Source organism: Felis catus, chromosome B1 (genome assembly GCF_018350175.1).
Source record: "Felis catus isolate Fca126 chromosome B1, F.catus_Fca126_mat1.0, whole genome shotgun sequence".
In the NCBI taxonomy this organism is placed as follows: Eukaryota; Metazoa; Chordata; class Mammalia; order Carnivora; family Felidae; genus Felis; species Felis catus.
This window is the reverse complement of record NC_058371.1, coordinates 173,968,188-173,993,927: the sequence shown is the minus strand read 5'-3', so window position 1 is coordinate 173,993,927 and position 25,740 is coordinate 173,968,188. Positions and strand designations below refer to the sequence as shown.

Sequence of the window (25,740 nt, the reverse complement as noted above, 5' to 3'; positions counted from 1 at the left end):
TGGCTAATGGGTGTTAAGGAGGGCACTTTTGTGATGAGCGCTGGGTGTTATATGTAAGTGATGACTCACTCAACTCTACTCCTAAAACCATTATTACACTATATGCTAACTAAGTTGGATTTAAATAAATTTTTTTAAAAAAGGAAAAAAAGGCCTTTTCTCACAGTTCTGGAGTTTACAAGTCCAAGTTCAGGGTGCCAAGATGGTCAGATTCTGTTGAAACCGCTTCCTGGCTCAAAGACAGCTTCCTTCTGGCTGTGTCCCCGTAAGGCAAAGAGAACGCTTGTGTCTCTTCCTCTCTTATAAGGGCACCGGTTCCGTTGGAACAAAACTCCACCCTGATGACCTTATTCAACCTTAATCACCTCCTTAAGGCCCTACCTGAATCACATGGGGGAGTTAGGGCTTCAACATATGAATTTCAGGGGACACAGGTCAGTCCAAAGCAATGCTGGACTTCTTTGGTAGAATGATTGAATCTAAGTAACTCTCAATTCCTCCAAACATAATTAGGAACACACTGATGACACAAACTGCTCCATTTTTTACAACTTATTTGACATGAGGGTTGTCAGCTGTCCCTAAAGCACTGCTTGAATTCTCCACAAAGGTTAACTCCGTGCATCTGTGTACTCTGACTAGCTAATATGGTGAACCCCGCATAGGTTACTGAAACCTCTTTTCCTCCCCTGCTCAAGAACAGAGGAGTTTGTCCTTACCGGACTACGTATTTTCTTTTTTTCAATTCTTTTAATGTTTATTTTTGAGATCGGGGAGGGCAGAGAGAGAGGGAAACACAGGATCTGAAGCGGGCTCTGCACTGACAGCAGTGAGCCGATGCGGAGTTTGAACTTGCAAACAGTGAGATCATGACCTGAGCCGAAGTCAGATGCTTAACCGACTGAACCACCCAGGTGCCCCAGGGCTATATATTTTCTTACCATCTTACACCTGTAAGCAACTAGCTACCCACTCTTTTCCTCCTTGCTATCTTCTGTTTTCCTTTTTGCAATCAAGAGGTATTTTATTCCTTTATCTACCTATCCAGTAGTACTTCTCAGGATTTATTCCCGTTACATGTACGTTTGAGTGTATTGCGTACGTATGTTTCTCTATAAACTACGAGTAAAGTAGTGGTGCCTTATATATATTGCTAAGTGTGCCAAGCATTCTGTGAAATGTAAAGCATTTCATCTGTAGTAGCCATTTGATTCTCACGATAAACCAGAGTGGATGTGCTGCTAGACAAATACACAGAGCCTCAAGTATTATCTCCGTTTACAGATGTGAAAGCTGAGACTCAGAGAAAGAAGGTCATTCTTAACATCTGCCTTTCCTAATTTCAAAATATTCTTTATTGACATGCAGGATATTTGTGTGCAAGAGTGTATCTTTTTGTCGGTCGTATTTCAGAGATTCATTTTTGTGGTATGTGAAACACGGGCTCACTATGTACAAATGGTGGGAGGTGGATAGATCCTTTTGCCCATAGACAGATGCCAGTAAATGTCTAATGAGAATATACTGTTAATTCCAACATGGGTATCTGGATACTTGAGTGCTTTATGTGCTAAACATATCTGCTAACATCCACTTTTGGCAACCCCGTATGCAAGAGTGCATCTTTAATGACCAAGAGAAGCCCAGTTTTCTGAAGATATTATCTTTCTGTCTTTTGGCGCCAAAAGATAAACCTTTCTTGCAGATCTTATCCAGATCGTCTTTAGTGTGGACATAATTCAATTCTAACAGATAAGTTAGAAGTCTCACAATCTGCCGTCGGCAAGCTGGAGACCCAGCACTACCGCTGATGGAAGTCCCAGGCAGAGGGCGGAAGACCAATGTCCCCGCTCAGATAGGCAGGGAGGGTAAATTCTCTCCTCCTCCACCTTTTTGTTTTATTCAGTCTGCTGATTCGAATGCTAATCTCATCCAGAAATACCCTTAAGGACACACCCAGAAATAACATTTGGTCAAACACCTGGGCACCTCACGGTCCAGTCAAGTTGACACATAAAATTAACCCATCACATTCTCTTCTCTGCATTTACTCTTGCCTCTTACGACATATGAAATGTCATGTTTGAGTAATTAGAGTTGCAATTCACTTCTAAATAAAGTACTTTATATCACGTTTATGTTAAAAAATGTAAAAGTCAGTTGTAAAGTTGCCTGTTGACTTCAAAAAACATTGAGAAAATACTATTAAGTATGGAAAGCAGGTACTGACCCTTTGGTTTTGGGGCCCCACTCAACAGCAGAGCTCTCTGAAGGTTGGCTATGAGCTCCTGGGAATACATCGCGACCGTGCTTGTCCCTCCACCCAACAATACATCCGACAAAAAGAATACCAACAGCCAGGGCCATAACACTGAACATGCTGCCGTCCTTGTGAACAGTGCCCCCTGGGGGTGTGCTGCACACAGACTGCGTGGCCGTGGATGGTGGCCCTGCCAAGGGCACTGGCCGGAAGAGCCATCACGGGCAAATCAGCCGCTGGAAGGCACTGTTAGGAGGGAGCATAGCACAGTAACCTGATGAAGTGAAAGACTGAAAAACCCCATGTTCGACTGCCGGTACTCGAACGTCTTCTTAGAGAGGTAGTTGTGGGCAAGCCAGTGGAGGTCTGTGAGATGGGGTTTTCTTCTGCGATTCTACCTACCTCACAGAATCCTGAGGGGAAGTTGTATATATGAATGTGGGTTTTATTTTAAGAAATAAAAGGGAATCTTACAGAAGGAAGGAAGAGTTGCACCTGCCTCACGTTAGCGACTGGGTTAGTCACAGGGCATTTATGGAGTATTGCTTCCGCCTGTGATAGCGCCAGTGTGGGGAAGATCTCTCCTTTCCCTTCCAGTTGCCCCCATGAGTTTTGGCTCATAAATAGCAGCCCAGAGCAGTCGTCCACCTGCCTACAAGGCATCTCACCCATAACCCCAAAAAGACTGCCTTCACATGCCTTTCCTGGCACCCCACAACAGAGTAAAAGACACACTGAGCTTACTGACACCTTTACCAATATTTCAATCCCTCTGTTCTTTCCATTACAATATAAGCTGCATACCATCAGACTCCGAGCCCAAGGATTCTCAGTTGCAAGCCCAGGGAGAACCAAGTGCACCTGAAGAGCAGAGGGAGGTGGGGGTGGGGATCAGTGTTTGCCCAGTAGAAAAGAAACATCAACGAAAAGGAAAGAAAATGTTCTAAGCCTTTAAACGCAATGGGATTAGATGTATCTATATCAGCGTATAAAGAAAGGGAGCTACAACAAGTAGAGTCCTTTTACATTCAAGTTCCTGGTTGCAAAGAACTGAAAAATTCAGAAAACATTCCTTTTTTCACTTGAGGTGAAATTCACAGAACATAAAATTAACCACTTTAATGTGAACGATTCAGTGGAACGATTTAGTACATTTACAGTGTTGTGCAGCCATCACCTCTATCTAGTTCTAAAGCATCTGTCTTGAAGTATTTCTTATGCTAGGATTTTACATGCAGAAACTACCTTGAAAATAGTAGAAGATTATCTTAGGCTGTTCAGACAAATGAACTTAACTCCCAGATTCTATTTGACAATTCAACTGGATTGTTTCCACCTACCTATCTTCAGTGTTGAAGAATGGGCAATTTAAATGTATTCACATTTAATACATTTGATTAGGGGGTGGGAGAGGTGATTATGGTGATTCTGCAGACAGGAGAAATTCCATAGATTTATGTTCATATGTATATTGACAGTGTGTTAAGCAATTCAATAAAAGGTTAAAAATTATTTCAGACATAATGCGTTTCTTCCATACAGGGTCACACAGGTAGATTGATCTATATAGTGTAGTTAAAAAAAATGGACCTCAATGCAAAACCCAAGGTAGTCCCTCAACTTGCCACCAAATTTCTCCCACACATGGGCAAATTTGATTTAACTAAGCAAAAAATGAGCTTTTGAGCACTGGGGCCAGAAGGATATGGACGGGTTAGTGAATATTCTATTGCCGGTGGACTCTTGCTCATAGTTTCTGAAGTCATTCATGGATACTGCCTGTGACTACAGAGCTAAGGAATCATCGGATTAGAAAACCAAGATGGACTCCATCTTGCCACCTCAAATCTGACTGCTAGCCTCCTAAGTATGGTCCTGTATCTCTACCCCCACTCTGAGCCATCAACCATATGTACTGGACTTTGCAACCAGATTAACCGACTCTAAATTGATTGTGTCCATCCCTGGTAGATATAGGCATGCTTTGTGAGTTACCTTGAAACTATAGCCACATAGAACCCCATAAAGTCTTCCTGAAAAATGTGGTGGCAAAATTCTCTTTTGCTATTTCTCTTTTTGCTATTTCTGAAATAGCAAGATAAGACTAAGACAGAATCCTGTCCTGGACTCCTGAAAAGTAACTGCTTCATGATTTATGAGCATTCCACCTAAAGGAAGAATCAATAGAAGGAAAAGACTTGGGGAGAACAATCCAATAAGAAACTCTAAGCCTGTAGCACATCATTACTTTTCTGAAGTTCTGTATTACCACTTTATATATAGTAGGTGCTCGATATACATTTGCTATTTGAATTGGATGAGGATATTTTTTCTTCTTTAGTATCTCTCCTCTAAAAAACATTTTGCCTTACTATATCGATCCAATAATTGTAGTATTTGGTGCCAGCTGTTCCACTCAAATAATTATTTTTGAATAGCCTTCGATTTTTCTGTTGACCTGCCGTGTTCCCCATCCTGCCCCTTCAGTGCTTGCTAACCATTACTCATATGCATTGCCCATAGAAGTGGTTCTCAAATTCTAGATTCCTTTGCGATCTCATTTGAAAATGCATATTCCTGGGCTGCCAACCACAGTGTTCTTCAGGTCTGAGAAGTGATCTTGAAACGTACATTTTAACAAGCACCCTGAGTGATCCAGGTGTGGGTAATCCATGGCACACATTTTAGAAACCGATCCATAGATGTGACCCGGCCCTAGGCTCTGGAACCAGCCTTAGTTAGGGCAGAAAGACAAAGAGCCAGGAGTTAGTTCATGGCTAGTGCAGTAATGATGGTCCTGTGCTAGGACACCATCTTGCTTTGCTAAGCCATTATTTGTCCTCTTTCTGACTCCATATCCCAGATCCAGCCAGTCCTGCCCTGGACCTTGATAGCTGGGTCCATGTTATTCTTGGACTTCATCGACCACTAGCTGGAGAAGTGTCAATTAACCCCATATTTAATTTTCTGGCTGTCCTCCATATCCTCCACCCATGGCCAGACTTCACTGAATGCCTTTTTGGATTCCTCCAGTGGCTACTGCTTAGAAGTCTGCGTATTCCCTATTTTGCCCATATGGGTTTTCTAGGTAGCTCATCCCAGCACTAAAACCTCACTCCTCATGACAGAGAGCCCTGACTAAAAGATGTTGACTACCCTTATCCAGACTAGCCAATAGGAATAGGATAATCCTCAGGCTGGTTAGCCTTAAAAATGTCATCTCCTTCTGTATCTGTGGCAGAATGAGAAGTCATACCTGCTCATTTATCCAAGTTTAACATCAGGGATTTTAGAAGAGGAACGCTGAAAGTGAGAATAAAATGATGGTTGCCAGAGGGGAGGGAGGTGGGGGGGGTAGATGAAATGGGTGAAGGGGATTGAGACGTACAAGGTACCAGGTATAAAATAAATAAGATACGGGGATATAACGTACAACATAGGGAACACAGTCAATAATATTCTAACAACTTTGTATGGTGGCAGATGGTAACCAGACTTATTGTGGTGACCATTTTATAATGTGTACAAATATTGAATCACCATGCTGTACAGCCGAAACTACTGCAACATTGTATGTCAATTATTCCTTCACAAAATAGAAAGTGAGAAGCAACTCAAAATAACATTATTTTTGTTGCCTACAGCCTGTTGTCAAGAATAGCCCAAAACAAATGCAGATTATAATGAAAGTGTTCCCACGTGGCCTTCAAGCTGATACAGTGAGTCGAAGTTAGAACACCCTTATGTCAACAGAACCCTCCAAAGACCCTTGTTTACCATGCTAAAATAAGAAAGTGGTGGTGTCCCTCCATTCAAGGCCCTTCCAAAGGACCTTTATGCAGCCAAAGAGGACGAGCGGGTTGTATCTTCCTCCTCTCTGGCCTTTGAGGCTAGTACTGTGAAAACCTGAGCTTGAAAAGGTGAGTTCAGTTAGCCACAATCAGCTTGAGTAAGCCAATTAGATGAGACAGATTATGTCCCAAGGAGACAGGGCATGGCCCAACCAGGAATGCGGGTAGACAGGAATTATTAAAAGATCACAGGCTGAAACGAAGGTTGCAGACAAGACTGGTACCTTCCCAAATTGTTAGTCCCCCTGTTAAGAGCTGAAATATTACCTCTGAACGCAAGAAGAAGCTTCAGCTGAGAAGAGAGCAAAGTCTAAAGATTTCTTTCTCTACCTTGGTTCATTCATTTGTTCAATAAATAGGGTTTTAAAAATACATGTGTTTTCTATGTGCTAGGAAGCAACACCTCGGGCCTCAGTCCTTATGGGGCTTACCATCTTGTAACAGAGTTTAGGTTAGGAATTTAGTTGGGACTTTGATGTATCAGGACTTTAATTCTCTCACCTGCCTGTATGAGATGACACTCTGGATACTGCAGTGATAAGCAGTAGAGGTAGTTCAGAAGTGGACCAAGGTCAGAAGCCAAACCACAATTCACATTCCAATGGGTAAACGAGGCTTGAAGTTTAGGGTTAAGGTACTAGTCAACAGGAGGAAAGGATGAAGGTGCCCACGGATTAAGGAGAAATCTTTCCAGGGATTCTATAAAGCAGACAAACTTGTCTTGGATAGCATAGATTTGTCGTGGAGTTTCATTATGTTCCTTCCTTGTTGCTACTAGATAAGACTGAAAAGTAATTGGAACACCAGATGCTAGAGAAGCTAACATTTTTACTAGCTTAAGCCAGTGGTTCGTGCACCTGGAGGGCCTGCGAAAACACAGACTGCTCGGCCCTACCCCCAGAGTTTCTGACGAGTAGGTCTGGGATGGGACGTGAGAATTTGCAGGCCTAGTCAGTCCCCAGGTGTTGCCAAGGCTACTTGTCTGAGGACCACACTGCAAGAACCGCAAGCTTAAGCAGACATTTAGAGGAGCTTGGAAGTATGGTTCCACAAGGCAGGATAGACCGCATCACTAGGTTTAAGAACTTTTTAAAAATTTTTCAATGTTTATTATTCATTTTTGAGAGACAGAGAGAGAGAGCATGAGAAGGGGAGAGGCAGAGAGAGAGAGAGAGAGAGAGAGAGAGAGAGAGGGAGTGACAGAATTTGAAGCAGGCTCCAGGCTCTGAGCTGTCGGCATAGAGCACGACACAGGACTCGAATTCACGAACTGCGAGATCATGACCTGAGCCGGAGTCGGACGTTGAACCGACTGAGGCCCTTCCAAAGGACCCAGGCGCCTCAAGAATTTTTAATCCTTGTTGTTTTTCTCATTACAAAGTAATAATGTGCACACAAATTTAATAAAAAAGCAGTAAGTTCAGGGGTGCCTGGATGGCTCAGTTGGTGGAGCATGCAACTCTTGATCTCAAGGTTGTGAGTTCGAGCCCCATGTTGGGTGTAGAGATCCCTACAAAATATAAATAAACTTTAAAAAAAAAACAGGAAGTTCATAAAACAATCTAAATTTAAAGCCACCCAAAGGTAATAATTGATAATACTTCTGTGCATTCTTATAAAACCTTTCTTACATGTATATGTATGTTTGTATATACATATACACAATCTTCTCTTGTATATATATATGTAATATATATATATAAAACATTAGAATCATCTTATACATATGTTTTGTAACTTCCCTTTTCACTTAATAATATATTATAAACATCTTCTACAATTCAGCAATTGCACTACTAGGTATTTACCCAAAGGATACAAAAGTACTGATTCGAAGGGATACATGCACCCCAACGTTTATAGCAGCACCATCAAAAATAGCCAAATTATGGAAGAGCCCAAGTGTCCATCGACCGATGAATGGATAAAGAATACGTGGTACATATGGGATATTGCTCAGTCATAAAAAAGAATGAAATCTTCCCATTTGCAATGATGTGGATGGAGCTAGAAAGTATTATGCTAAGTGAAATAAGTCAGTCAGAGAAAGACAAATACCTTATGATTTCACTCAAAAGTGGAACTGAAGAAACAAAACAGATGAACATAGGGGGAAAAAGAAAAAAGAGAGGCATATCAGAAAACAGACTCTTAACTGTAGAGAACAAACCGGGGGTTATTGGAGGGGAGGGGGGATGGGGGGATGCATTAAATGGGTGATGGGCATTAAGGAGGGCTCTTGTGATAAGCACTGGGTGTTATGTAAGCGATGAATCACTAAATTCTACACATGAAACTAACATTACCCTGTATGTTAACTAACTGGAATTTAAACAAAAACTTGAAAAAGAAAAAATAATCTTTTTACATCAATACAGTTCTAGAATATGACTTGCTGCATCCTTTGAACAGAGGTCCCAGAGTTTATTTAAATGTTCCCATGGGCAGGACACTTAGGTTGTTATGCCAATTCTTTCCTGTTAAAACAGTATCAGCATAAATATTCTGGTAAGTCTTTATGTGTACAACCTTAATTATCTTCTAAAGACAATTATGCAGAAGAAAAATTGCCAAGATGAAAGTTATATAGATTTTTAAGGCTTTTAATACATTCTGCCTGAATCAAATATTTCAGTGAAATATTGTATCAATTTATACCCCTGTCAAGGCTATGTGGGTATCTTCTCACACCTTTTTTTTTTTTTAATGTTTATTATTTATTTTTGAGAGAGAGAGAGTGAAAGCAGGGAAGGGCAGAGAGAGAGACATAGAATCTGAAGCAGGCTCCAAGCTCTGAGCTATCAGCACAGAACTCAAAGCAAGCCTCAAACTCATGAACCGAACTGTGAGATCATGACCTGAGCCAAAGTTGGACACTTAACCAACTGAGCCACCCAGGCGCCCCTCACACCTTCACATAACACTGAGCATGTTTTTCTTTGGGAATTTCATAAGGAGAAAATTGTGTCCTGTTTACATTTTGAATTGTTTTTAGTTATAGTGGGGTCCACGGTAGCATTGCATTCAATGATTTCCTACTTGCATTTGTAGCTGTGTTAATCTGAGGCTTAGAATCATATACTGTTTACTCTTCACAAGGCAATTTTTTGTTTGGGAGTTTACATGTTTGATATTTCATAGAGTGCAGCATGTCATTTTTCTTTGTCATGAACAAACAAAAAACGTCAGAACAGAACAACTTTTGCTGTATCATGTAAACTTTGGGAAAATAAATTTGCGACAAAATTCTGTATGTTGAATTTGCCTAATATGATATGCAATCTCAATTCTCAGTATATGAATTTATTATGATTACAATATAAACGATCCGATTTTACTTATTAAATAATCCATGGGGAAAAAAGTATCTGCCGTGATTAAAAGAGAACAACTGATGGAACAATGTACCTGGTGTCTATTCATTATTTATCAAGTAGCTACAGGATGTGAATACGACAGAATGAATTTTCTTGGTGATACACTAACCTGAACTTTTTTGTGGATACACAGGGACTGTTAGGAGAAAAATATGGGAACATCCGAATCCCCGGAGAAGTCGAAGCCTCGGAGTTTGAAATGATCTTGGATGCTGCCATAGAGGCGAAGCTGGAGACGAAGCTCCTGGAAGAGTGGTACTGTCGCGATGAGAACTCAGTGCCAGCGGCTTATTACCTCAGACCTAAGTCAGAAATGCTGCAAAGCAATAAAAATGCAGTGAGTTATCTTTCTCTCCAAAGTATACATGTGTCCATTACTCTCCACTGTTCATCATCCAGAGATGCTTCCCTCCACAGAAAAGGCACAGTAGACAGAAAATTATTCTGCCCTGGACCCTACATTTCTTTTAAACAACACAAGCCAAAGCTAAGAAACTTTCCAATTTTTTTAAGTCTATTTTATTTGAGAGAGAGAGAGAAAGAGAGAATCCCAAGCAGGCTCCATACTGTCAGTGCAGAGCCTGACACAGGGATTGAACCCACAAACTGTGAGATCATAACCGAGCCGAAAGCAACAGTTGGATGCTTAATGGACTGAGCCACTCAGGCACCCTGAAACTTTCCAGTTTTTACTTACCTTTCTTTTTTGGCCTCTCAGACTTTCCTCCTGGGGGTTCTTTCTCAAGTATACCTTCAGAAGTTCCATTAATGGAGGTCTCTTAGTGATAAACTCTGTTCATCTGAAAATATTTTTATTTTTCCCATTTTGCCATAACGTACCTATGTTATTCTGAATGATATATGTCATACATCCTCTATGTGTGAATTTATGTATTCTATCTGTTCTGGAAAATTCTCAGCTATCATCTTATCAAATAATGTTTTTCCTCTATTTCCTCTGTTCTTTCGGTTTTACTCTATAATTGGATTTACACTGGACCACTTCAGTCTAGCTTCCATGTCTCCTGATTCTCTTTTACATTATCAATTCCCTTAGCTCTCCATGCTGCTTTCCAGATTATTTTAGGTCTTTTCCAACTCAGTAATTTTTTTCTTCAGCTGTGTCCACTCTGTTCATGCATAAAATTTTCAAGTTCAACAGTTGTATTTTCGATTCGTGGAAGTTTCTTTGGGGGGGTGTCTTTTTAAAGTCTGCCTAGCTATTATAGTCTCTCATTGATTAATTCAGTAACTGTCCTTAAACATTTCATACATAACTTATATTCTTGTATATCGTGTAGAATCTTCAAGTGAGGTTGATTCATGATGCAAACAGTTATCATTGTCTCCTCTCCAGTTTGGCTCCTAAATGTATCTACTATGTGTCCCCTGAAACAGAATAAAGGAGGAAGAGAACATGGATGGGCCTATTCCTTATTAAGGATTCCTAGACAGATTGAAAAGAAGGCATGGTGGTGCCCAGCTGGCTCAGTCAGTAAAGCATGCAACTCTTGATCTCAGGGTCACGAGTTCAAGCCCCGCATTAGGTGTGGGGCCTACGTAATTAAAAAAACACATTGTTTTCAATTTAAAGAAGGCATAGATATCCATCCCTCTTCCGAAGAGAACATCCTTGATATATTTGGTGCTCAGGCATCTCTGAGAGGACGACAACCCTGGCTTAGCGACAATTCTTCATTCAAGAACCGTATGTATTTGTCATCCTGGTATTTAACATAAAGCATTTTCTCCATGCAATATGAAATCATGTCAGGATCCTTCATTTTCTTCGTCCCCCTCCATGCACTATTCAAAGTAATTATCTGCAAGATTCTTGCTTCTATGGATGGGAGTATTAGGGCATATCCAAGCCATTCCTCAGTTAAATATATATGCCAGGAGGAAATGTAGTTGCTGGTAAATGTAGATATCAAAAGACATAATACCTCAGGAAACCAGGTTTACATAGTGGTTTGGGAGCACTTGCTCATATGTTACTATTTAATTGGTTTTAGATGCTCCTTTGTCATTTGATTTTAAGATCCTCCAGGGGAACTTAAGTATTTCTCTAAACCCCACCCATGCAGGTATTTCTGCATAAATTTTTGTTAAATTAATGAAGGTGTGAATAAGATTATCACCAAGACTCTATAAATGTTACTTGTTTGGTAGGCAGTCCTCCCATTCTATTGCCTAGAGAATCATAAAAACAAACGAAGAAGAAACAACTAAAGACAAATGGAAACATATGAGCACCTGTCTTTTAACTTTCGGTCCTCTTTAGAGGATATTGAAGAGATCAGTTTTTTATGAAATTTGTATCAAAACCCAAGAGACACTTGCTGCCTAATCTGCTAGCAGTGCACCATACCCATGAGTTCTCCTGAGGACTGGCCCACTATCAGGGAAAATTTTGTTAAAACCAAGTTCTGCACACCCTGCCGCTGCCTGGCCCACAGCTGCCACCATGCCATGCCCAGCCATGTGCCCTCAGCCACCCTCTAGCACCAGACCCAGATGTGCCTCGCTGTCACCACACCCCCCACCCAGCCTCCCATCCCTGGTCACCCTGCGGCACAGCCCCCAACTGCCTTAGCACTTCAAGGATCGGACGTAAGCCCAGGGGCCCAGCGCAAATTTTGCTAACACTGATGCCCCATCCCAAGTTCCCTCGCGGGCACACCCCCTCAGAGATGGCCTATCTGGTTTCCACTAACACCACAGAGAGAAAGAACAGCCCACAACAGGCAGAGAGTCAGTACAGATGACTGCACTGAAAGAAAAAGTGACTCAGACACCACAACAGGGCATAAGCGACACACACAGGATACTCTTCTGAAGGTCCAGGTTCTGGTAAACAGGAGACACTCCACTGCAGGGCACTCCAGGACCTCTTCTTGCAGTCACTACTTTCAAGAATAGAAGACACAGGTGACTTGCTTAATACAGAGAAACAGACACAAAGAGACAGACAAAATGAGGAGGCAGAGAAGTTTATCCCAAGTGAAAGAAGAGAACAAGGCCACAGCCAGAGATCTAAGTGAAATAGACATAAGTAATCTGACTAATAGAGAATTTAAAGCGATGATCATAAGGATACTCCCTGGACTTGAGAGAAGAGTGGAGGACATGAGTGAAACCCATAACACAGAGATAAAGGGCTCAATAAACAAAATAAGAAACACACTTGATGGAATGAACAGCAGGCTGGAAGAAACAGGAATGAATTAGTGACCTAGATGACAGAGCAATGGAAAGTAATCAAGCTGAACAAAAGAAAGAAAAAAAGAATTATGCAAAACAAGAAGAGACTTAGGGAACTAGTCCCAGAAGAAGAAGAGAGAAAGGGGATAGAAACTTTATTTGCAGGAATAATAGCTGAAAACTCCCCTATTCTGGAGAAGAAAATAGATCCAGATCCAGTAGGCACAGAGAACTCCCATCAAAATCAACAACAGCAGACCCACGCCAAGATATATTGTAATTAAATTGATAAAATCTAGTTATGAAAAAAATTTTTTTTAGCAGCAAGACCAAAGAAGTCAGTTGCTTACAAGGGAAAACCCGTAAGTCTAGCAGGAGGTTTTTCAATAGGAACTTTGCAAGCCAGAAGGGAGTGGCATGATATATTCAAAGTGCTGAATGGGAAAAACCTGCAGCCAAGAATACTCTATCCAGAAAGGTTATCATTCAGAATGAGAGAAGAGACAGTTTCCCAGACAAATAAAAATTAAGGACTTCATAACCACTAACCCAGGTCTGTAAGAAATAGTAAAGGGGTCTCTTTAAGTGGGAAGGAAAGACTAAAAGTGACAGAGCAGTAAAAGTGAATATTTCTGTAAAAAAAAAAATCAATCAAGGAATTCACAAAAAAATGGGTATAAAATATAATAACATATACCTAAAACATGGGGAAGAGAGGAGAAAAGAATGTGTTCAGACTTAAATGATGATCAACTTAATATAGACTGCTATATGCAGAAGAGGTTATATACAAACCTAATGGTAACCACAAATCAAAAATTACTAATAAATATGCAAGGAATAAACAGAAAGGAATACAAATTGGCAAACATAATAGAAGACAAGAAAGGATCATAGAAAATCTTCAGAAACAACCATAAAACAAGTAATAAAATTGCAATAAATATATACTATCAGTAATTGCTTTGAATGTAAATGGACTAAATGCTCCAATCAAAAGACATAGAGTGACAGAATGGATAAAAAGACAAGATACATCTGTATGCTGCCTACAAGAGATTCACTTTAGACCTAAATCACCTGCAGATTCAAAGTGAGAGAATGGAGAAATGCTTATCATGCAAACAAATGTCAAAAGAAAGCCAGACTAGCAATACTTACATTGGACAAAACAGACTTTAAAAAAAAGACTGTAACAAGAGTCAAAGGTCACCATGTAATAATAAAGAGGACAATCCAACGAGAAGATATAACAATTGTAAATACTTATGCACCCAACATAGAAGCACCCAAATACACAAAACAGTTAATAACAAACATAAAGGAACTAATAAATAATACAATAATAGTAGGGGACTTTAATAACCCATTTACATCAATAGATCATCTAAACAGAAAATCAAAAAGGAAACAATGGCTTTGAATGGATTTAACAGATATATTAAGAGCATCCCATTCTAAAACAGCAGAATACACGTTTTCAAGTGCACATGGAACATTCTCCAGAATAGATCATATATTAGCCCACAAAACAAACCTCAAAAAATACAAGAAGATCAAAATCATACCATGCAACTTTTCTGACCACAATGCTATAAAACTAGAAGTCAACCACAAGAAAAAATTTGGAAAGACCACAAATACATGGAGGTTAAATAACATGCTAGTAAATAATGAATGGTTCAGTCAAGAAATCAAAGAGGAAATAAAAAAATATATGGAGACAAATGAAAATGAAAACATAATGATCCAAAACCTTTGGTATGCAGTAAAGGCAGTTCTAAGAGGGAAGTTTATAGCAATACAGGCATACCTCAAGAAGCAAAAAAAAAATCTCAAATAAACAATCTAACCTTACACCTGAAGGAGCTAGAAAAAGAACAACAAATGAAACCTAAAACCAGCATAAGGAAGGAAATAATGAAGATTAGAGCAGAAATAAACGATATAAAAAACAAAACAAATACACACACACACACACACACACACACGAAGCTGGTTCTTTGAATAAAATTGATAAACTGTATCCAAACTTATCAAGGAAAAAGAGAAAGGACTCAAATAAATAAAATCACAAATGAGAGAGAAATAACTGACACTACAGAAATACAATTATAAGAGAATATTATGAAAAAATATATGCCAACAAATTGAACAACCTAAAAAAAATGGATAAATTCCTAGAAGCATATAAACTATGAAAACTGAAACAAGAACTAGAAAATTTGAAGAGACTGATAACCAGAAAATAAATTAAATCAATAATCAAAAATCTCCCAACAAACAGAAGTCCAGGGCCAGAAGTCTTTACAAGGGATTTCTACCAAACATATAAAGAAGAGGTTAATACCAATTCTTCTCAAACTATCCCAAAAAATAGAAATGGAAGGAAAACTTCCATATTCATCCTATCAGGCCAGCATTATCCTGATACCAAAAGCAGATAAAGACACCATTTAAAACTGTAAGCCAATATCCCTGATGAACAAAGATGCAAAAATCCTCAATAAAATATTAGCAAACTGAATTCAATAATACATTTAAAAAATCATTCACCACATTCAAGTGGGATTTATTCCTGGGTTGCAAGGGTGGTTCAATACTCATAAATCAATCAGTGTGATATATCACATTAACAAGAGAAAGGATAAGAACTATATGATCATTTCAATAAACACAGAAAAAGCATTTGACAAAGTGCAACATCCATTCATGATAACAAAGTAGGCTTAGAGGGAAAATACCTCAACATAATAAAGTCTATATACGAAAAACCCACAGCTAATATCCTCAGTGAGGGACAATCTGAGATCCTTTCCCCTAAGATCAGGAACAAGACAAGGATATCCACTCCCACTACTTTTATTCAACATAGTACTGGAAGTCCTAGCCATACCAATCAGAGAACAAAAAGAAATAAAAGGCATCCAAATCAGTAAGGAAGAAGTAAGACTTTCACTATTTGCAGATGACATGATACTATATTTGGAAAACTTGAAAGACTCCACCAAAACCCTGCTAGAACTGATACACAAATTCAGTAAAGTTACAGGATACAAAATCAATGTAGAAAAATCTGTTGCATTTCTATATACCAATTATGAGACAGCAGAAAGAGAAATTAAGAAAACAATCCCATTTACAACTGCATCAAAAATAATAAGATACCTAAAAATAAATCTAACCAAAGAGGTGAAAGACCTGTACTCTGAAAACTATAAATAACCAATGAAAGAAACTGAATATGACACAAAGAAAAGGAAAGACATTCCATACTCATGGATTAGAAGAACAAATATTGTTAAAATGTCTACACTACCCAAAGCAATCTACACATTTAATGCAATCCCTATCAAAATGCCAACAGCATTTTTCACAAAACTAGAACAAACAATTCTAAAATTTGTATGGAACCACAAAAGACCCCCAATAACCAAATCAACCTTGAAAAAGAAAAGCAAAGCTAGAGGCATCACAATTCTGGACTTCAAGTTATATCACAAAGCTGTAGTGATCAAAACAGTATGGTACTGGCACAAAAACAGACCCAGGGATCAATTGAACAGAACAGAAACCCCAGATATAAACCTACAACTATATGGTTAATTTTCAACAACTATATGATTAATTTTCAACAAAACAGGAAAGAATATCCAGTGGGAAAAGGACAGTCTCTTCAACAAATTATGTTGGGAAAACTGGACAGCAGCATGCAAAAGAAAGAAACTGGACCACTTTTTTTTGCACCATACACAAAAATAAATTCAAAATGGATTAAAGACCTACCTAACTTGAGAACTGACACCATAAAAATCCTAGAACATAGCACAGAGAGTAATTTCTCTGACACTGGCTATACCAAATTTTCTAGATAGGTCCCCTGAGGTGAGGTAAACAAAAGGAAAAACAAACTATTGGGACTCTATCAAAACAAAAAGCTTCTACACAGGGAAGGAAACAATCAACAAAACTAATAGGTGACTACTGAATGGGAGAAGATATTTGCAAATGACTTATCCAATAAAGGGCTGGTATCCAAAGTATATAAATAACTTATAAAACTCAACCCCCAGAAAACAAGTAATCTAGTTAAGTAATGGGCAGAAGACCTGCATAGACATTTTTCTGAAGAAGACATCTAGATGGCCAATAGACACATGACAAGATGCTCGACATCATGGATCATCAGGGAAATACAAATCAAAACCAATATGAGATATTCACACCTGTTAGTGTTAATGGTTAAAATCACCAACACAAGAAACAGCAGGTGTTGTCGGTTAAAAGAGAAGGGAAACTTCGTATGCTGTTGGTGGGAATGCAAACTGGTGCAGCCACTGTGGAATACAGTATGGAGGTTCCTCATAAAGTTAAAAATAGAACCACTCTACTATCCAGCAATCGCATTACTGGGTATTTACCCAAAGAATACAAAAACATGAATTTGGAGGGATACATGCATCCCTACGTTTACTGAAGCATTATTTATAATAGCCGAACTATGGAAGTAGCCCAAGTGTCTATTGATTGATGAATGGATAAAGAAGTTGGGCAGTGGAATACTACTCAGCCATAAAAATGGAATATACACAATGGAATATTACTCAGCCATAAAAAATGAAATCTTGCCTCTAGCAACAACATGGCTAGAGGTAGAGAGTATAATGCTAAGTGAAGTCAGAGAAATACAAAATACCATAATATTTTACTCATGTGGAATTTAGGAAGAAAAACAAATGAACAAAGGGAAAAAGAGAGGGTGGGAAGGAGGGGGAAAGACAGGGAGGGAGGGAGGGTGGGAGAGAGAGGAAGAGTGAAAGAGAGAGAGAGAGAGAGAGAAACCAAGAAACAGACTCTTAACTATAGAGAACAAACGGATGATTACCAGAAGGGAGGTGGGTGGGGGGATGGGTTAAATAGATGATGGGGATTAAGGAGTGCACTTGTGATGAGCACCAGGTGATGTATGGAAGTGTTGAATCACTCTACCATACATGTAAAACTAATATAACACTGTGTTAACTAAATGTAATTAAAATAAATATGTAAAAAAGAAAAAAGGAAATACCTGGTATAATAAGAAAGCGCAACAAACAAATTCTGTGTAATTCGGGTAAATTCACACATAACATGAACATCATTTCTAACTTTCAGGGTTATAGGGGGATTCAATGAGATATGGCCCGTTAGGCACCTATCATAATATCGGCACATAGCGGGCCTTCAAATAATAGTGCTTTTCTTGCACTTAAATAGTGACTTATCTTTTGATGATTTTAAGACTAATATCTCCCTTTTACAATTCCATAGATGCAGCCTTCTGCCAAAGCCAACAATGAGAAGACCTGGCAAGAGATATCAGATGAGATCAAGAAGATATTCAAGGCTGCTGTAAAACTGTTACATGAAAAGGGGAAAATGAAATATAGCCAAGCAAAGAGGTACCTGTTCTCAGGTAACTGTCACACATCTTTGGTAAACTAAAGAATAGATCAGTAAGAGATGTGTTCATGGCTTCCCTTTTATGGGTCTACGAATTTCATTTCATTTACTGCCTGATGAAATCTAACTTTTCTAAATGTTTCCTTCTCCTGGAGAGGCAAGTGTTCTTTTCTTTTAACCCACAGATGGGCCTTTGCTTAATTTGATGACTTCTCCAGAAAATGTGATTTTAAAAGAAGTCAGAGGAGGCTGCAGAGAATAGAGCAAACTCTGCCAGTGTTCTCAGTTCATTCATTCATTCTGTTCATTGATTCATGCACTCACTCACTCACTCAGCAAACATTGAGAGCCTGCTATGTGCCAGGCACTGAGGATACAACAATGAATAAGAAGGCAGATCCGTCTCTCGTGGAACTTATTTTTTTTAGTGTGGGAAAATAAACGACAGGCAAGTTATCAAATAAATGAACAGGATCATTTTGGAAAGGATACATAGGATGAATAAACAAGACACAGTAACGGGGTCTGGTTAAGGAAGTCGCCTTTTAGTTTTGTTGAACGATGTGGGGGTTCAGATGTCGACAGAGTGGGCAGTAAGGAAAGGACTTTGAGCTGAATCATGGGATTCAGAGCCAGCTGTACTCTAAGAGAATTCCGGGCAGAGGGATTACCAGATTCAAGATCCCTGAGAGAGGAATGTGCTTAGTAAGTTCCGGGAGCAGGAAGAAGGTAAAGGTAGCCAGGCCTGGGGAGGCAGAGGTGAAGCATAATAAGAACCTTATGCTTTCTTCTGGGTAAGCAGGTAAGCCATTAGAGGTTGAGCAATAAAGAAGGCGGTGGCAGGATCTCATTTAACTTTAAAATAAAATAAAAATCTAAAATGAAAACCTTAAAATAAAAATGAGCAGAGACCCACTTGTCAGCCTTTCTCAGCCACAGAAAGGAGGCTTTATTTTTAAAAAAAAAATTTTTTTTTAAACATTTATTTATTATTAAGGGACAGAGACAGAGCATGAGCAGGGGAGGGGCAGAGAAAGAGGGAGACACAGAATCCGAAGCAGGCCCCAGGCTCCGAGCTGCGCGGGGCTTGAACATGCGAACCGTGAGATCATGACCTGAGCTGAAGTTGGACGCTTAACCGACTGAGCCACCCAGGCGCCCCAGGAGACTTTATTTTTAAAGGATGCGCAGGAAGGCACAGATCTGAAGGAATATGTCAGCTGTAGTTTCCAGGGGACAAACACAACTGGGTAAAAATAATCAGATATAGAACATTTATTTTTAAAACTGATAATGAAGAATTATTGAGGAAAAAGCAACGGCAGATGCATTTGCAGGTTGGTTTTGTGAATGACATGACAAAGAATCTATGAAAACCTAAAAGGCACTTGAAACCATTCTCTCTGTATACGTGTATTTCAAGCTTAGGGAAATTATAAGTATTTTTGAGAAATGCATTCTCTGGAAGCTATCAAAAATTAGGTCTGATTTTAGGTCTCTCTGAAAATATTTAAATTGGCCAGAATAAGTACTATCTTTAGAATACACAGATTGACAAATATCCTTGTTCCTCTGGGATCTTTTTGATCCGATTTTGAGGCTCCAGTTCTTCATGTTTATCAAGAACAAAACCTGGTCCTAAAAATGTGCTATAATGGAAGAAAATGCCCAGAGCAAAAGCCTTCCTATTCGTGATGTAAGAGATGCCAATTTGGGGAAGGCTTCCTCTTATTTAGGATCATACAGTTCAAGTATTTCACCAGCAAAAACTATCCCCTAATTTTCTCTAGAGAACTCTGTCCGTGTGGCCAACCATAGGAAGATGAATAACTTCATATTCATACTGTGTAGTACAAACACTCCTTGTGGACTGTTCTCTGCTTGGAGTACATCTCTTAAAGATATGCATGCTTCTAACAATTTTATTTATTTTACATTTCAAGCTCATTTTAAGACCATATCTACACAAATAAGAATGGCCGGGGAAGTGTCGGTGTGTTGAAGGGGATATAGTAGATTAATATTTTCAGAAATGTTGGAATATGAATACTTGGCAGCATCTGGGAAGGTGAACTCTTTATATCTGAATGTAGTTTTTCACACTCCCACTTTCTCCTTCATAAAATAACAGCAGAGGAAGAGAGATAAACTAGACCCCAACACAGTGTCCAACTATGAACGTTAAAACTGAGTGGTCTCAGGGACAGTAGTTTTGGGGATTTATATCTCATGAATGACAGTTGCCAGGGCTGGAACTCTCCTAACGTTATCTTCATCAGGTGCTGTGGCCAGTTAAACTTTAGGATATTTAGAAAAATGCAAAGACAGAAAACAAATATGGTGCTCCGGGAAGAATTTTCTGGGGAAATTTATAATATTTATAGGCAAATAAATATCAATAATTATTAATAAAAGTCCCCCCAAATCACAAGAATACACTTGGTTTCTAGAAATACATCTATGGAGTTTTCTTTGTCTCACGTGACTCACTTATTCAGGTATATTTAGTAAGTCTATACCATCAACCAGGCATTCTTATGTACAGCCTCTTTTTTCCCCCCTGAGCCAAGCTTAGATGGGTTCTACCAACTTGGTTTGTCTCTATCTCTTCTTACAATCCCTTTATAATCAACACTCCTGATTGAAACATTCTTTCCATAGGAATGATAACAATGTCAGGTTACAGTTGATTTGTTTTCTGGGCCTCAGAGGTAACAGTGCATAGCTCTGGTTATCATCTGTTAGGTATACTTGCTATAGGTTGACATCTCCTTCCTCCTCATGACGCACAGAAGGTAGCACCTGGTTGATCCAGGGTGCCCCCCGGCATGTTACACAGATGGCCGGAAAAGAGGAGCCAAAGGCTCCTTCTGTAGGTTTCTTACAGCCTCCCTCATCTACATTACAGTAAGTTCTTACTCCCATAAAAAGAAGAGTAGATGTAGATTGTATAAGGTCCTTTAACAGGCCTCGTTAACCAACTTGCTTGATCAAAACCCTTTGTATTATGTACTGAGGACCATAGCACAGCTCACTCCACACTGCTGGCTATAAACATATCTTTTTTACTTCAGTCATCGCTTCTGACTGATTGCTATCATTACTGAAAAAATTATCAAGAGAGTTCCACAAAAAGGCACCACTTAAAAATACAGTTCCCGACTTCCTTCATAGTTACTGTATAGAATACATGTATGTTCTGGGTTTTGTTTGATGTTGGAGTTGTGGCCAGCAAGCACATTGAAATGTTTTGTTTCTTTTTTTTTTTTTTTAAGTTTCTTTATTTATTTTGAAAGAGAGAGAAAGCATGAGTGGGAGAGGGACAGAGGGAGAATCCCAAGCAGTCTCCACACTGTCAGTGCAGAGCCTGATGCAGGGCTCAAACTCATGAACTGTGAGAGATCGTGACCTGAGCCAAAGTCAGGTGCTTAATCGACTGAGCCACCAAGGCGTCCCAGAATATTGTCAGTTTCTGGCCACCCGCACCCTGCATATTCATGGCCCACCCCAAACCCCAATTCTTCCATCAGATCATAGCCTGGTAGTCACCTCCTTAAGGAAGGCTTCCCTGACTCTCTAAGTAGGGTAGCCCTCCTAATGGTTTGCTCTTATTGTACCATATTATTCTCCTTCACAAGACTAAAAAAGTCATAAAACACTTCTTTGTGGGATTCAATGATTCAAGTCCACCAACCTCTACTAGACTGTAAACGCCATAATGGCTTTTTCTCTCAGCATTGTCTATTTTCTCTCAGCACTGTATCCTGAACTGCTAGCAGCATACCTGGCACATAGTAGACACTCAGTTAAGACCAACTGGATGAAGGAAAGCAGAGGAGGGTGGGGAGGGAGCCAGTTTTAAAAGATTACTTGCCTCAAAGTTCATTGCCATTGGTTTAATTATTTCATTTCTTTTTATTTTTCCTCCCTAAAACCATGCACAAGTGATGTTTTTGTTACTAATGCTCCAGTTTTAAATGTTGCTATGGGGCCTCAGTGATTTATAATGTGTATTTACTTGTAAGCGTATTGTAAGCCATAACCCGGTTTATTTTCAAATAAATAAATGTACACACTAAGTCCCTTTTCTGTACCTGCTCCAATGGATATAATGGAATTTACAGTGATGTGGGTAATTCATATTGATCAATAATCAGAACATGATTATATTCTGAACATGCTCTTATACTAGTATTTACACATACCTGTCTGGGGTACAATGCACCCCAAACACAATGGTGAAGCCACATTGTAAAGGAGACACTGACAAGCAAAAAGGAAACTGGATGTGTCATTTGGCCTCTTCCTCATTCCTGCCTGGCTCCAGCAGGTCCCTGCTCTTCGCTATTAGAACCCCTGAGGTCAGAGAAGCTGAACAGGAACTTAAAAGAATCAACCATAAACTTGGTACCCTTTCTTTTTCGTGCTTATGTTCAACTTCTCTGGGAAGGCAATTAAATAATTGTAAGCAAAACCCACAGTGTCCCGGTTTCCTGGCTGGTTTGGTTTTTTCCCCCAGGTTTATTTATTTACTTATTTTTGAGAGAGAGAGAGAGAGAGAGAGAGAGAGAGAGGGCACATGCACATGTGTGTGCATGCAAGGGGGAGGGGCAAAGAGAGGGAGAGAAAGGAGCTGAAGCAGGCTCCACGCTGACAGCGCAGAACCCAATGCAGGGCTTGAACTCCCTAGGTGCCCCTAGGTTCCCAGCTGTTTAGGAAAAGGCAGATAGGAAATTAAGGAGTCAAGAGAGTAATCTACAGACAACTCTGCTCCACACTGCAAGCTAAAGAGTCTCCCCCAGCAACTAGAGAGATAAGTACTGGGGGTGCAGGCCCACCGCTCCTTTGCTCTAGACAATAAACCCCGTGCCATGTTTTCTTTCAGCGATAGAGGACGAGTTTGACTTTGCTCTAGGAAAGCAAACTCCAGCATTCCTAAAGAAGTGTGTCTGCTACATTCGGAAAATTGCTAACATTGAACGTTTTGTGAAAATCCCAGAGATGGGAAAGTACATGGATATAACTGGAGCAGAACCAAGGATTATGCGGGACGCAGAAGCCCAAGAGAAGCTGATAAAACTCAGGGATGAATTTATTCCTACTATTGTTGCGTCATCTAATCTGAGAGTGTACACGTCGGTTACTCATTGCGACATGAAACTGGGATATTCCCAAGAAATAGAAAATCATTACATAGAAGGACTCGGTAAGCAATTTTATGAGGACATGATCGATATAATTCAGGCAACCGTTCAACAGAATTTTGACACTGAAACTGACACGCTCTACGATGAAATCCTCCAGCATTCGTCATTATGTAAGACATACGCCTCCTTCTATGAGTACAAATGTGAGTCTCTCAACATAGTGCATAAATATGTTCTTCCGAGCAAAACTGGGCACATCAACCCTCTCGTCATTTACGGCGGACCATGTACCGGGAAGACCCTCCTGCTGGCTGAGGTGGCAAAGAAGGTAAAAACCTATTCTTTCACCTGCTTGTTTGTAACAATCTTTTACTTTGCAGAGAAGATAAGTTGATCACGGTCATTTCCATTTTCTGTGAATTTTTTTCGTCTTTGTGGAATGGATACTTCAGTGTCTCTCTTATGCTGGTGTAACAGTCAGAGTGAAAGAATAAGGCACATCGGGTGCAGTTAGACAACAGCTTCATTTTTTTCTCTCTTTGGTCAAACTCATGTTGTGGGGCTCATTCCCATTTGGATGGAAACCAGGGCAGATCTCACAGCTCCTGTCACTTCTATCACCACAGACAAGCCCTCCAGTCACTCTGGACACTGAGTCATTCTCAGTTCAGAAATTAAATATGTCCAGTCTAAGGTGATAATTAAAACTTGAGTTTATATTTCTCTCCCGCAGCTGGGGCTCACTGTAAGCATGGCACCTGCTGTGGGAAGTGGGGATGTGATTGTCTTCTCCTTCTTTCACCACATAGTACTTCTTCCCCTCCATCCCTAACCTCAAGCACTAGACCCTTGTAGGGCTGTGACTCCTATAGGGTTGCGGCTTCGGGGATATAGGAAAGGTAAGGTGGCCAGAAAGTTCTTACGTGACCGGTACTGTTCTGAATATTGGGTTCCACCCTCTCTAGTCTTGGCAGGTGCTTACAAAGCTGCCTCCTATTTCTTCTGAGGCCTTTTTCTAGTTTCCTGGATGTCCTTTCCCTCCCACATCCCTTGACCTGTACTCGCTGGGCATCTTACCTACAGTTCCCTAAACACAGGATGATGCATTTTTTTTCCACCTGGTCACTTCCATGGCTCCTGGACATGCAGCCACACTTCTAATACCTTTCTACCAAGGTCCATGGCCCAACAAGCTCCCTTGGACAGGACCTGGGGCAAACAGAACCAACCAAAACCTCTGTCAGCTCAGTCTTGCCAGTGGCCCATATCTGACCCATGGGGGACACGCAGGTACTTTTCGCCCTGTGAAACTCCAGTTGCAATACAGCAGCTCTCCATCACTCCTCCATCCGAGCAGCTAGCCAGTCTTGTCAGTCAACCTCCATATTTCTCAGGCACCTAATGACATCTGTCTCCCCAGCTCTGGGGGACACCCCATAAGTGGTTCATCACTGCCCCTTTCCCTGGGCGAGAAGTGGCGACATCTCTCAGCCCTCCCCTTTGGGAGTGAGTGGTCATAGATATGCCCCCCCAGCACCCTAACCTCCAGTGTTTTTCTTGGCCTCTTGAAACGCCTCTTTAGGCTGAAGGTGAGTAGTCCTCTAAAGGCAGCAAAACTGGTTTTCACAAGTCCCTTACAAATCTTGCATGATGGTCTGGAACCTCACTCTGGAATGCGGTGTCTATTGTCTTGGCATGTCAGTCTAAACTGGACGAAACTAGTTCCATTTTGAGCTCCTGTGCACTTGCTCTCCAAGCCTGATGGTCTACGTTATCCTGGCATTACTTCAGCGTCCCTATACTGTCGTTCCTGTGGTTACTCTCCCGAGAACACAGCTTCCTTCACCTTCACAAAACACCCTTGTCATCTGTCACATGCTACACAATCTCAGGCAGGTCATCTTGAGGACAAGAGCAGGGAAAGTTGTGTTCCAACTTATATCGAGATTAGTTTCCTGAGTAAGCACGCCGGCAAAAATCAGGTGCATAAGCTTACTCTTAAAAAGTCTTCAGGAGGAGCGCCTGGGTGGCTCAGTGGTTTAAGTGTCCAACTCTTGACTTGGGCTCAGGACATGATCTCAGATGAGATCGAGCCCTGAGTCAGGCTCCCACTGACAGCGTGGCACCTGCTAAGGGTTCTCTTTCTCCCTCTCCCAGCTCATCCGCACGCACCCTCCCTCTCAATCTCTCTCTCTCAAAATAAATGAACATTTTTTTAAAAAGCCCTTAGGAAAGTTAATTTGCCATTTCTTAATATGCCAAGCTCAGCTGCTGGTTTTTCCTCTAGCGTTAAATGACATAGTTCTTTTCTAATTGAACACCAAAAGCAGTGGCAGGCTTGCATTTAAGACCCATGCTGCGTCAAAGTAAGTTTTGTGTGCATGTATGTTTGAATACTAATTTGTATGTGAACCTTCAAACTTTAGAGTTGTTCCAAGTAAGCAAGACAGCAACGCTAC

The 25,740-nt window shown here is 40.2% G+C and overlaps 1 protein-coding gene across 3 annotated transcripts in view; it reads left to right on the top strand.

Moving 5' to 3' along the window:
- The window catches only part of NWD2 (NACHT and WD repeat domain containing 2), a 181,918-nt gene that overhangs the window by 147,412 nt on the left and 8,766 nt on the right, over window positions 1–25,740 (top strand). For all 3 annotated transcript variants that reach the window (XM_003985445.6, XM_045056482.1, XM_023253215.2), the window contains 3 exons: window positions 9,622–9,825; window positions 18,003–18,147; window positions 23,020–23,609. In XM_003985445.6, coding sequence (XP_003985494.3) covers window positions 9,622–9,825; window positions 18,003–18,147; window positions 23,020–23,609 — 939 coding nt within the window. The remainder of the gene's footprint in view (window positions 1–9,621; window positions 9,826–18,002; window positions 18,148–23,019; window positions 23,610–25,740) is intronic.